Here is an 11,976-nt window from a genome sequence, read left to right as displayed (position 1 = left end):
TAAACCATAAAATGACTGAATTGGAGAACACAAAGTTAATGATAGTTCTGTGGTTCCAGAAAAATCAAGATATACTTCCTGTACCTTTAAAGTACAGCAACACACCAGCATTTTAAAACAAAAAGCAATGAGTTGGGAACTTGTTGCAGAGCAGTGACCTATAGTCTGAGATGGTGAAATTCTCAAGGAGTAATTCCCTGTCCCGTTTGGCTCGTTCAGATTTGATGCACAGACCCGTAAGTCTGCCAGCCTCCCAGAGAAAAGGGATATGTCCTCCGTAGGCACAACGCTTCACTGAAATGATTAGCAGTGGTGTGTTGTTCTGGCTCACTGGTGATAGAAGAAAAAGAAAAAAAAAAGAACAAAAAGAACTTGTCACTTCAGGGAAGAAGCCCAAACCTTAGAAGATATTGCTACTGCTGCTGTAGATTACTCACTGAACACTGTTTGTGGCCTATTTTCAACCTTTTTTGTTCCTAAGGTGCACTACTTAGGTGCTAGGATTTTTTTTTGAAATCATAGGAATATACACAAATTTGCTATTTGTTCTGCATTCTTCACAGGTTTTCTTTTGAGTATATTAGAGATAACCAATCTTAGACAAATCAGTTCATTCATAGAGACACCTTTTCCCCCTTCACCCTGATAACATATATCTGAAGTCTAAATTCTGATGTGATAGGGATATGACCGTTTTTAAGAAAAATGCAAATCCTCACTCTGAAATAACTTAGTCTTTCACTGATTACAGATTGTGTTTCTAAACCACCTATGAGTCAGCCTGTGAGTTGGAGTTCAGATAAGCCTGTTGTGTTTGCTCACCAGATGGACCAGAAGCTCTGCAAAGCAGAGCAAAGGATATTGCTTATTAACATTGCTCTCAACTTATTTCTTTGTAAGAAGTCTGGTTACTTGATACAATTTTAGACCATATCTACACTGTAAGGAGGAGGAAACAATTTTTATAACAGGATAGGAAAATCTAGCAAAGTAGATCAGACTAAAATGGAACAGAATATTGTTCTTTTTTAACATCATTTTAAGTAGCCAAGATTGATACCCACTGTCTCTCAAACACACCCACACTGAATTTACTTACCTGTGCAGTGGTAAAAAATATTTAAACCAATTATCTGCTAGGATTCTAAAGCAAATTAGCCAAGTCACATTTGTTATCCTCGCTTAAAATACCATCTCTTTGACGGTTAAGAGCAATAAACATAATACTTGTATATTTAGAATCAAATCTTGGTCTTCTCATCTTACTTTGTGCTAGACACTAATCATCTCACCTAACATGGGCAACATTGGGAATTTTCAGTGATAACTCTTAAACATCTTCTGTGTAACCAGATTAAATATTTTCTAATGCAACACAGCTCTCTTGAGATGCCACTATTCATGAATGTGATAATAAGAGAATTCCATTTTAAAGTTTTAAGTTTTATGTAATTTCTCATTTTGGTTTGTTCTTTGGATTTGTACAGTTCAATGTTTTACTTTCTGTGATTTTTTTTTTTAATCTTCAGGTTCTCAAGATAATCAGCCTTGCCCTTTTTACTTTTTACTTTGGATCAGCACAGAAAAAGAATTAATTAGTGAAATTACGCTCCTTCTATTTGGCTGTTTTCTTTAGCACAGAAGGAGGATGTTTTGAACAGTTAGTGGTCATTGGTCAGAGCATGGTTTTAAAAGTGGTTGCTATACCTACAGCATTCTCCTTTCCAGATTTTACATGATCTCTCTATATACAGGGAAAGGAGGATGTTGAGGGAGGAGGTGCCTGCTCCTCTCCCCGCTCCACTTTTTCTATCAGTGCAGGAGAGTCTCATGCTGGGGCTCCCGCCCATACGCAGGGCTGACTTTGCACCGAAGACTCAGAACTTTATGGCCTATAAATTATTGTGGTTTGGATACAAATCTTCTCTCCAGATGGGCTTTCAGTAGGACATATATAAGACTGAGCACACACTGCTGTTCCTCCCTGCCTTATCAGTCTCAGTAATTATATAGAGATTAGGAAAATGCATACATTTTCCAGCATAAAAGTTGCCCCATAAAATCTGGAGGAAATTTACCAATAGCTCATAAAAATTTTAAGAAGCATGGATCACAAGTTCATCATAACTACTGCTGTGCTCCTTTTATAGAAAGCAGTGATTCCCTGTGCTAAAGCATTGCCTGGTTTGGATGTTGATTTCAGGACTTTCAGCCATTGTAGGGTATCCGTTGGAACATGCCTTCCATTTCCCAATGAGGTTTGCAGGATCAGAATCAGCCCTGAAGCCGGGGGCTCTTCAGAGATCTCAGACATTTGGCCTGTTCAAAGACTTTTTTTTATTGGCACCATGAGCACCTCCTGCCCTCTACAAGCCTGAGGGAAGGCTGCATGGGGCAACCACGTGCTAAGACCACAACTTCCTTTTGAAGAGAAAAACATTTAATCCCAAGTGGAAGACACTTCTATCTTATATTTATCAGAAGATTTGCTTGATTATATTTATAATGCCCAATTATTTGATGTTTGGGGATAAAAATTATCCATCAACTTCCCGAGCTATGCAGACTCTGTCAGAACATTCAGGAAGATTCTGAATCCTTCGAATCCTTTGGGTTTTTTTGTTGTAACAGCTCACTTTGCTGGACTGTGTGACCAGCAAATCTGATGCACATGCAACCGCTGGGGAAGCCTGGCACTGTCCAAATTTGCTATCATGGGCTCTCTGCCCACTAAGAACAGTTTGCCATCACCGCAGCTGGCAAAGATGGACACTGTTCCATTACATGAATGGAAGGTCAGCCAATGCTCTGCCATCACACAGAGAGGAGCCTTTCCCTCCTGACTTTCCTGGAAGTTACTAATGATGTATTTTGACCTCACTGCTTAGAGACACCTTGCTGTCAGTGACACTTGGGAGTGTGGCCCTGTTTGAAACTGCATGTTTGTGCTTGGGCCTGATACAGGATTCATTGCTCTATCCATGAGGGGCAACTGCAATGAGCTGATGGTTTTGCACCAGTGAGTGACATGAGTATTCAACAGCATCAGAAATCAGGACGGGACCAAAAGAGCCCAGGAAGTGCTGTGTATGGAACCACCTTGTTTTCTCGAGGACACAGGTTTTTTTAGAGCCTCAATATCTGTGCATTAGGAACAACACATTATTTATTTCTAAACCTGATTCTTCCATCAAATAATGAGATTAGTATCAAAACTTGCAATATTAGCAAGTCTGTATTTCCAATCATGTGCACCTCTGTGAAGTACAATGCTTCTTACCACTAATCTGCCACGTACTTCATCTGCTTCTGAAACAGTGCAACAAAGGATAACCCCTCTGAAATTTTATTTGTAGCTTCACTGGATCATGAGGCAAATTCCCTTACTAAGAGATGCTTCTGAATCTTACTACTTGTTTCATTTTCTTCAGATCAGAAACTAAAGCACTTTCAGTGCAAGCAAAATCCTGCTGGTCTCTGCAAATCCTACCTGGCTGTCATTTAAAAAAGTAACTGTTCTTATCAGGAGATAGTATTTTTTTTCCTTTGGATTTGGTTTGTTAAGTGGAATTAGGTTTACAAAAAGAGGCACTGTGCAGGCAGATTAAAAAAAAATGCCTACTTCAGTACTATCATCAGATAATGAGATCTTTCAGATTAGAAAGCCAATAGCAGTACGGGAGAAAAAGGCAACTGAAGTCGTCCATTATGTTCACTTTTTGAGAACATTGGGCATTTAATTACAGTCACCTTGTGCCTAAGCCTGGTACCTGCAAACCTCACCGTGCTGTGCAGGTGACGTACCTTGCTCTCCCCCTCGCTCCCCGGAGGCCAAACCCTGCCAGTGACCTTTTAGCTTAAAGAAAAAAACATTAAAAAAAAAAATCTCAGTCTTGGGGAATCTGGACCATTTTTGCCCCTGACACGGTCCGCAGCCGTCCGTGCCGGTGCTCGCACCCGGGGGCTGCCACTGGCCAGGTGAGGGGCAAAGGCGGCGCCCGGGCGAGGCGAGGCGAGGAGCGGCCGCGGCTCCACAGCCCGCCAGGTGCCGCCGCCCCGCTCCTGCCCGCCGCCAGGCCGCGTTTCCTCAGAAGATGGCAGTCGCCGCCCGCCCCGGCGCCGGCCGCCCCCTCCCCGCTCCTCTCCTCTCCTCTCCCGTCTTCCCGCCCGCCGTGAGCCGCGGAGCGGCCCCGCCCCGGCCCCTTCCCCTCGCGCAGGGCCGGGGCTCTCCAGCCCGCCCGCCGGCGGCAGCAGCCCCCGCTGCCGCTCCGCCTCCAGCCCACTCCCCTCCTCCTCCTTCCTCTTCCTCCGCCAACCCCACCCCTGGCCCCGGGCTGCCCCGGCCCGCGGGCTGCCGCGCCGCCAGGGCTCCCCGCCGGCTTCCCCCATCCCCACGCGCCGCGCACACCTCCTCCTTCTCCCTCCCTCCCTCCTTCCCCCCTCCGCCCTCCTCCTGCTGACGTCTGGCTCTGCCCGGCTGAAAACTCGGTGCCGCGGCGGATGCGGCGGCTCTCGGGAGCGCGGCAGCAGCAGCAGCGGCGGCAGCAGCAGCAGCAGCGAAGATGGTGGCAGCTCCGTGCGCCCGGCGGCTGGCGCGGCGCTCCCGCTCGGCGCTGGTGGCGGCGCTCACCGTGCTGCTCCTGCAGACCCTCCTCGTCTGGAATTTCACCTCCCTCGACGCCGGCGAGGAGCAGCGCGGCGGCCGCGAGAAGCGAGACCGCGGCGGAGACCAGCGGGGGCAGCCGCAGCGCCGCGGACCCGCCGCCCCGCACGGCAAGGCGATGGTAGGCGGGGGAGCGGGAGCGCCCGTGTGTGTCTCGCTGCACCCGTGCCGGGGGTGCGGGGGGCGCGGGGCGGGCGAGGCGCGGTCGCCCCGGGGCTGGTGGTCCCCTCGCCCCGCGCGGGCGCCTCCCACAGGTGCCGCGGTGCGGGGTCCGGGATGCAGAGCCAGAAAATGCATCCGTGGGATCCTCTCCCGTCCCCGGGAGAGGGATCTCTCCTCTCGTCCCGTCCCCGGCGCTGCCCGCCGCGGGCATCCCGGCATCCCCGAACTTCGCGGGAGAGCCGCCTGTCTCGCATCTTCCTAGGGATTTGTTTTACTGCTACTTTTGTTTTTTCCACCCAGAAAACCGCACAGGCGCTATTCTTTATTGCACGGCTCTAACAGGCCCGATAGGTAACGGGTGGTGAAATGTAATGCAATCATTTTATCAACCGCTGACAACTCAGGGATACTGAAACTATACACACAGGATGGGGACTCTGTCTCTTTCCTCTTTCTTTTGCAAACTCCCCGGTTTTCATTCAAATGACTCGGGCCTGAAACCGCAAGGGATTGCAAATCTGGCTCTATTGCCAGTTGCATTTTTGAATTTTCTAGTAGGCACTTCAAAAAGCAAATTAACAGCGTTATTGGTCAGTTAATGCAAACCTTAGATATGTACCACCAGTACTAGGATTCTTCAGCTCTAGAGAAGCTTCCTTTGGTTTTCATTTAATTCTTTCAGCAGTAGGCTTATATTAAATAAGTCCTGCCTCTCAAAGTATGCATGCTTATTTTTGTCTGTTTCTGTATTTCTGTTTACATCTTGAAAGCAAGAGCTTGGGGAGATGATTTACCCTTGTAAATGACTGTGGGTGTTTTGGCCACAGAAAGGCTGGAGAGAATTGTGCCCTGAACACACAAGTACTCTGTCAGTAACATTTGGGACAACTTTTATGAAAGGTGGTACATACCCATCCACTGTGTGCAAATCCCGCTGTGCTTTCTAGAGCTGAAAATTAAAATTCTTGTTTATTGAATTCAGTTTTTATCTCTACACATAATCTGGGTAGTTGTCGTCCTCATAAATGTAGCTGTTTAGGCTCCACTATTTTTCCTCCAGCACCCTGCCCTCTGCCTCTTTTCCTGTCCATCTGGTCTTTTATTCTTTCATCTTTCAGTCTTCTCCAGCTTTTTCCTTTTCTCATCTCTCCACCGTGAGTTGTCGAGGTTGGTGGATGCTGGTACCTGGGCAGACAGGGGGCCGGGAGGTGGCAGGCTGCACCTGGGGCTCCAGCCCTGCTTCCCAGCTCCCCAGGCTTTCTAGGAAATTATCTTCTTCTGTGGGCTCCGGGGCAGCGTTGGAATGTGTGCTGTTAGCAGTTGTCCTACAAACGTCCTGGCACGGTGTCCAGTTTGCGCCCAGCGCTCTGGAACAAGCGCCGAGTTCAGGGCCGAGAGCTAATTGTTTCCGTGCTGCTGACACGCAGACGTAGAATATGATTATTTTGATGCTGGCACTTCTGAATCATGCCTTTGTGCATACAGTTTTGATCAAAGACCTAAAGATGGAGCACTGGGGTTCTGAATAGAAAACATGTTTTAAAACACATGCTGAGTTGCACCTATTTTCCCCTTCTTATCTAAATGACTGGTATGGATCTCCCTGGGCTGTGCTGCTGTGTCTGACTTTGGGAAGCAACAAGGCTCAAGAGAAGTGGCAGCATAATTGACAAAGTGCTTTGTCAAGAGGTGATTTGGCAGTGCTTCTTCAAGTTTACTTTATGGTACTTGTGGCTTTGCTTAACCTGCACCCTGGAAAGTGGCCGTCATCCTTAAAATTACTTTGTCAGAATACAAAACCTCACACTTTAGTATCCATCTATTGATTAAAATGGTGGAAAAGTGATAGGGAGATTGGGTTTGTGTAGATTTCTGCCTTAAAAACCTGGCAGCTGGCTTACATTGGTAGGTGAAGTTCCCAGGCACTCCTGACATGCAGATGTTGATTTATCTAACCCTGGCTATGTTGTCTGTCTCTGAGGCAGGCCCAGTCTTGATTTCAGACTCAGTTCATGAGGAAAATCTCTGATCAATGGAATTGCACAGTACATAATTGATGTGAAAGAAAATTGTCTTTTTTGCCTCTTGCTTTGTTTCCCCATTACAATGCAATTTATGTAATACCCAAGCAAATTTATTATCCTTCTCAACCCAAGTTGCCTATAGTTTGTGTATGTCAAATTGCTTTGCAACAGTTGGATAAGCTGGCTGGTGTGAATACAGTAGTGCCATAATATCTTTCGGTTAAGCGCATCTTAGGGGCCCTTCACCAAAAAAAAGTATTGATTTTAATGTGTCTTTGGTCTGTGAAGGGAATGGTGTGTTTTAATATATTTTGAGGAGTATATTTTTGAAAGGCTGCTAACTGTTTGTCTGTGATGTAGTACTTGATCATGTTTTTTTCACTTGCCCCACCAATTACCTTTATAAGAGCGTTTATACTAAATAATTATGCAAACCAAATTTTGGGCACTTTGCTGAAGGTAGTGCTTCTCAAACCTGTGTCTGAATGTTGCTGTATGAGGTTACCATGTTTTTATTTACTGTGGTTTTAATTTGTCTCTGCTCTATGTGCAAGACTGAAAGGGGGGGGTACCTATTTTACTTTACTGAGTTGGACGTAAGTAGTGTGAGGATTTGGTAATTTGTGTCTATGGGAAAAGAAACATAATCCTTTGAACCAGGTGCTTAAAGGTTTTTTAGCATTTTATTAAATGCTGTCAGATATATGTAATAAGCAATATCATTTGGTAAATGAAATAACATTGTACCATAGTAAAAGGGCTGCCCCGTACCTGTGCGTAATTGAATGGGAATTGCCAACTTGGCAGGAAGAGGCAATTTTGAATGGAGCTATTTTGCAACTGAAAACACTTACTGTGCTAGATCCCCTGGCCAGCTACATCTGGAGCTTTCATTAGTCATAAGCAGTTTCCTGCAGTTGTTCCATATTTAATTAAACCAGCTTATAGATAATTTTAAAGAAGTATGAAGTGTATCGTTAGCAGTGATTTCAGTGGGTACTTGCAACAGTTTTTGCAGCTGCTCAACACCCTTTGCACAAGATTTATTCGTGCAGCAAAACTCAAGCATCGAAAGCATGGAAGAATTAAGCTGAATTCTGAGAATGGTTTGATCTTTATGTAAGGGCCTTTATCTTTGAAAAGTGTGCAACAGCTTTTTGTGAAAATACCATAAGCATGCTGCTCAGTCTCAGGCCTTTTTAATGCAGCTTGCTAGCCTTGGTGGAAGGGGCTCGTGGATGTTGTGTGTTGGGGGCCCAAAGGGAAGAAAATGGAATGCAAATCCAATCCCTGCTTCAGGGCTGCTGGTGATGAGAGGGCTGTGACAGCAAAGCATCTGCTGTGGTCGCATCTCGCGCCCGGCGTTACACTGAGGGGCGGTTGTGGGTCGCAGCGATGCACTTGTGTCACCCAGCTGTGGCCCCTGCCTTGGAATTGAGTGTTGAAGGCCATGTCTGTGGGGACGTGCTGTTCCTTTGTGCCTCCTGGTACCGTTGGGTTTTCACTGCTGCCTGTTTTGCCATAAAGCAAAAATGCCAGTGCATTGTTACTGTGTCAGTTGAGTGAAATGCAGCTCCTGCCTGCTGGTGTTGGGATCAAAGCATTTCTTTAGTCTGAAGTTTTGCGTATTCATTTTAAAGAAATGGTGTATTTCTTCCAGTGTGAAGCTGTCAAAGGAACCAAATGTATCGATAGCTCAAAATGTTCAGAACTGTAGAATGAAAAGGAAGTGTCATGTGTTTGGGGACAGTGAGTAGCTTTAATTCCAAGCAGAAGTTAAGCTAGGGAGCACAGTCCTGAGGATCGTTAGTGTCTCTCCTCCTTATTTTTATTTCTGTAGTGGGAAATGGGGTTTTTCTTCTTCTCCTGGGAATGTGGAGGGTGAGGCTGGGTCCTCCATGGGTTGATCAGCTGAATGTGCTCAAGTACATTATATTTTTTCTTGCTTCCTTCCTTGCCAACTCTTGGTCATGCATGCTGGGCTCCACCAGATAAAGGTGAAATAAGCCAAAAGTGATCACAGTGTGTGCCTAAACTCTGCGATCCCTGTTGGTTACTGAAGCAAGCAAAGGCATCCAGTGGATGCTGCTCTACTCCACGCTAATGGTTATAAAACCTGTGAGCAGTTGTTGTAATTAATGGCAAAGTAGCAGCAACTCTAATGCTGGAGAACGCTGGGGGAATCATACAGCAAAGAAAACCCAGGAGCCTTTATTCCACTTTCTCTGAAGTCCATCCATCGGTTATTTCCCCCTGCCTTTTCAAAATGCTTCCCTAAACTAAGAATGGTGCAGAATTCACCTTGTATATAATTCTAAAGCTTGAGGTTCTTTCAGGCTCTTTTGAAGTGTATTAGCTTCTGGAACTTCCAGATTTTGATGGTGGATTCCCAGCACTGTTTAGCCAGAAACATGCACACAACCTGGACCTACCCTCTGCCGAGGGTACCTGTTTAAACATCTTCCCCTCTAGGAAGCTTGTTGATGTAGACATGTGGCTTCAAAAATTTCATCTCTAAACAGAAGAAAAGAAAAGCTTTGCAGAAAAGCTTTCAGACCTGAAAGGTGCAAAGGGGCTTAATGTGATCTGGTCTTTTGCATGTTAATCTTCAGTCCAGTGTGAATCAAGCTCTGGAAACTGAGTCTCACTTGTTTTAATGCACTCGTCTCATTGACACAACTTAGTTAAGGTACCTTAAGTTGTGAATAAAATTAATAATGTCGAGCTATTATGTGTCCAGAAATTATATATTTCTTAGAGAATGGGTCCATGGTAGTGACTCGATCATTAAGTACAGTTTTACTTGTTATCGGGAACTTAATCATGCTGCACTACAGCTTTAATAACATTTGAAAAGGAGAATGGAGACAACTAATCATTTTGTAATGGCAAAGGGGGGGAGACAATACATCTGCAGCTGGAAGCTGTGTAATGATTTTTGCAAAGTCTTAGCGCTTAACAAGGCACACGTTAATAAAACAAACAGATCTTTTCTGTAAGAGGACAAATGTATGCATCATTTAAGAGGAGTATTAGAACCGGATTAGATTGATGGTCTCCTGCAGCAGTTACCTTGTTAAGCATCTTCTCTGCAGGAGTGTGGGAAGGTGTTACACGAACTGGATCGGAAGTCTTTTTCAGGCCACTGGTGCTTTTTTTCGTTGTGCCGGTTTTTTATTCTTTAATGTATGATGGGATTTTGCAGATGTTCCCTTTGAAATAGAAGCATTTTAATTTTTTAGCAAGAGAAGACCAGCTGTTGTACAGGAGATGTACAAATCCCATTTACTTCCTGTTAGCTGTTGCAAAATGGGTACTTTTTGGTGTAAAAGGCCCTCGTTACCTGCCACATGTTTTGGCTGTATTCAGAAATACGTTACAAAATATTTTTTCCCTTCATTACAAGTCCGAGATCTGTGATACAGCATCTTATTAGTGCCTGCTGAAGGGACGGGAGTACAATGAAAGCATAAAGTGAACTTAATTTGTAGGAACAGTCAAATTATATAACCTCAAGGATTAATTTTAATCAAATACTTCCTAATTTTTCCTTACAGTGTTAAAATTAGATCTGGCACTTCACTGCAGCTCTTACAGTGACTCTTTAATTGGAATACAATGTCCTGTATTTTTTTCTTCTAATTTAGGCTGGTGGGATGTCTGATTTGAGCAGATGCAGGAGCGTCCCTGTGCAGATACTTGCAGGGCACATGGGTTCTGGTGTGTATAACTGCTTGTATTACTGGAATTTGAGGAGCAGCACTTTCAAGTGTTTAATTCTGATTTTTAGACTTGGGAACCTCAGTCCTTCATTTTTCTTAAGTAGTGGTTGGCCTTTGATGCTGTTCCACAGAGGATGTGTTGAACAGGAGACTGCTCTGTGGGAGAAGGGAAAGCAGAAGTCCTGGTTGCCTAATCAGTCCTTGTGAAGTTGTTGAGACCTTCAGCAACGACCAGGACCAGCTTGTCAGCTGCCGTGCATTGGCACAGCTCCGTAAAGTCAGTACAGACCAGCTGAGGTTTCTGGACCCACAAATGTAATTATTGTTATAATAATAGCATCAAACAAATAATCATTATTTTTACTCTCTCTTTTCATTTCAAAATGAGAAAATTATTTCCTCTTGGATCAGTGAAAGTAATTTACATTATGCACAATAATGGCCTACATGAAAATATAATTATTATTCATTTGCGTGGCACCATCTGGGCACTAGAAGCCTTACAGACACATGTGAGGAAAGGTCCCTGCCTTGAAGAGCATACAGGCTGAATAGCAAGTATAGCTGCTAGTGCTTAAAAGAGTCACATGTGGAACTTCTGCAGTATTACCATCAGGGACCTGTTCAGGACTTCCACAAACTCTTCTTCAGTGATTTCCACTCACCAATCAGAATTTCTCTGTGATTGGCACTATACAGCCTAAGGGTAGGATGAGTCAAAGGATTGATTAGCATGGATGGATCAAGAAAGAACTCAGCAAGAGGCTAGCATTATAAATTGGCTGCCCAGTTTTTGGGCAAGTAAAGAATATTTCCAGGCTTTGCTTGGAAGCACAAAATGGTTTTGGTGCCTTGTGAACCTCTGCCTCCTATGGAGTTATTCCCAGGCTTTACATGAGATGCAGGACTGAATGCTTTACTGAGTGTGAGTACGGGCTAGAAGAGAAGAGACCAGGCCTTACAATTTTGTGGATATAAAACTTGAGCAACATGTAACATTACCTAAACTTATATATAGTGTAACCTTGCTGAGTACCGAAAGGGGCAGTGCAGGACAGTTAAATCATGTGACTTCTTATTTTTAGAGATGATTAGGGAATTCCTCCAAGGGATGAACTATTTATAACATGTCTATACTTTGCTTCTTTTTTTTTTTTTTTTGGTGATGAAATTAAAACAATAAATGAATACCAGTTAATTAAAAAAGTTAGCTAAAAAAGATTTCACACTAGTGTGTGGTTGACTCTGAGGTCAGATCGTGAATGCTTCCCACATATATTTTGTTTTCAAGCTGCTGCTCTGTTGCTGTTCTATTATTAGAGAGTAAGTGGGATGCTTATTTAAAACAACTCTACAAAGCTGAATGACACTGCAGACTTCAGTTTAACTTGGATTTGGTTGAATG

The 11,976-nt window shown here is 44.3% G+C and overlaps 1 protein-coding gene across 1 annotated transcript in view; it reads left to right on the top strand.

Moving 5' to 3' along the window:
• Nucleotides 1–4,539: 4,539 nt before the first annotated feature.
• XYLT1 (xylosyltransferase 1) overlaps nt 4,540–11,976 on the top strand; it is a 168,399-nt gene continuing 160,962 nt past the window's right edge. Inside the window, exon 1 of the mRNA XM_027885461.1 lies at nt 4,540–4,784. Coding sequence (XP_027741262.1) covers nt 4,563–4,784 — 222 coding nt within the window. The 5' untranslated portion in view covers nt 4,540–4,562. The remainder of the gene's footprint in view (nt 4,785–11,976) is intronic.

The sequence above is a fragment of the Empidonax traillii genome, unplaced genomic scaffold (genome assembly GCF_003031625.1).
Source record: "Empidonax traillii isolate 1590-97213 ecotype Southwest subspecies unplaced genomic scaffold, ASM303162v1 scaffold166:size2381449, whole genome shotgun sequence".
Classification (NCBI taxonomy): Eukaryota; Metazoa; Chordata; class Aves; order Passeriformes; family Tyrannidae; genus Empidonax; species Empidonax traillii.
This window is presented reverse-complemented; position numbering and strand designations above follow the sequence as displayed.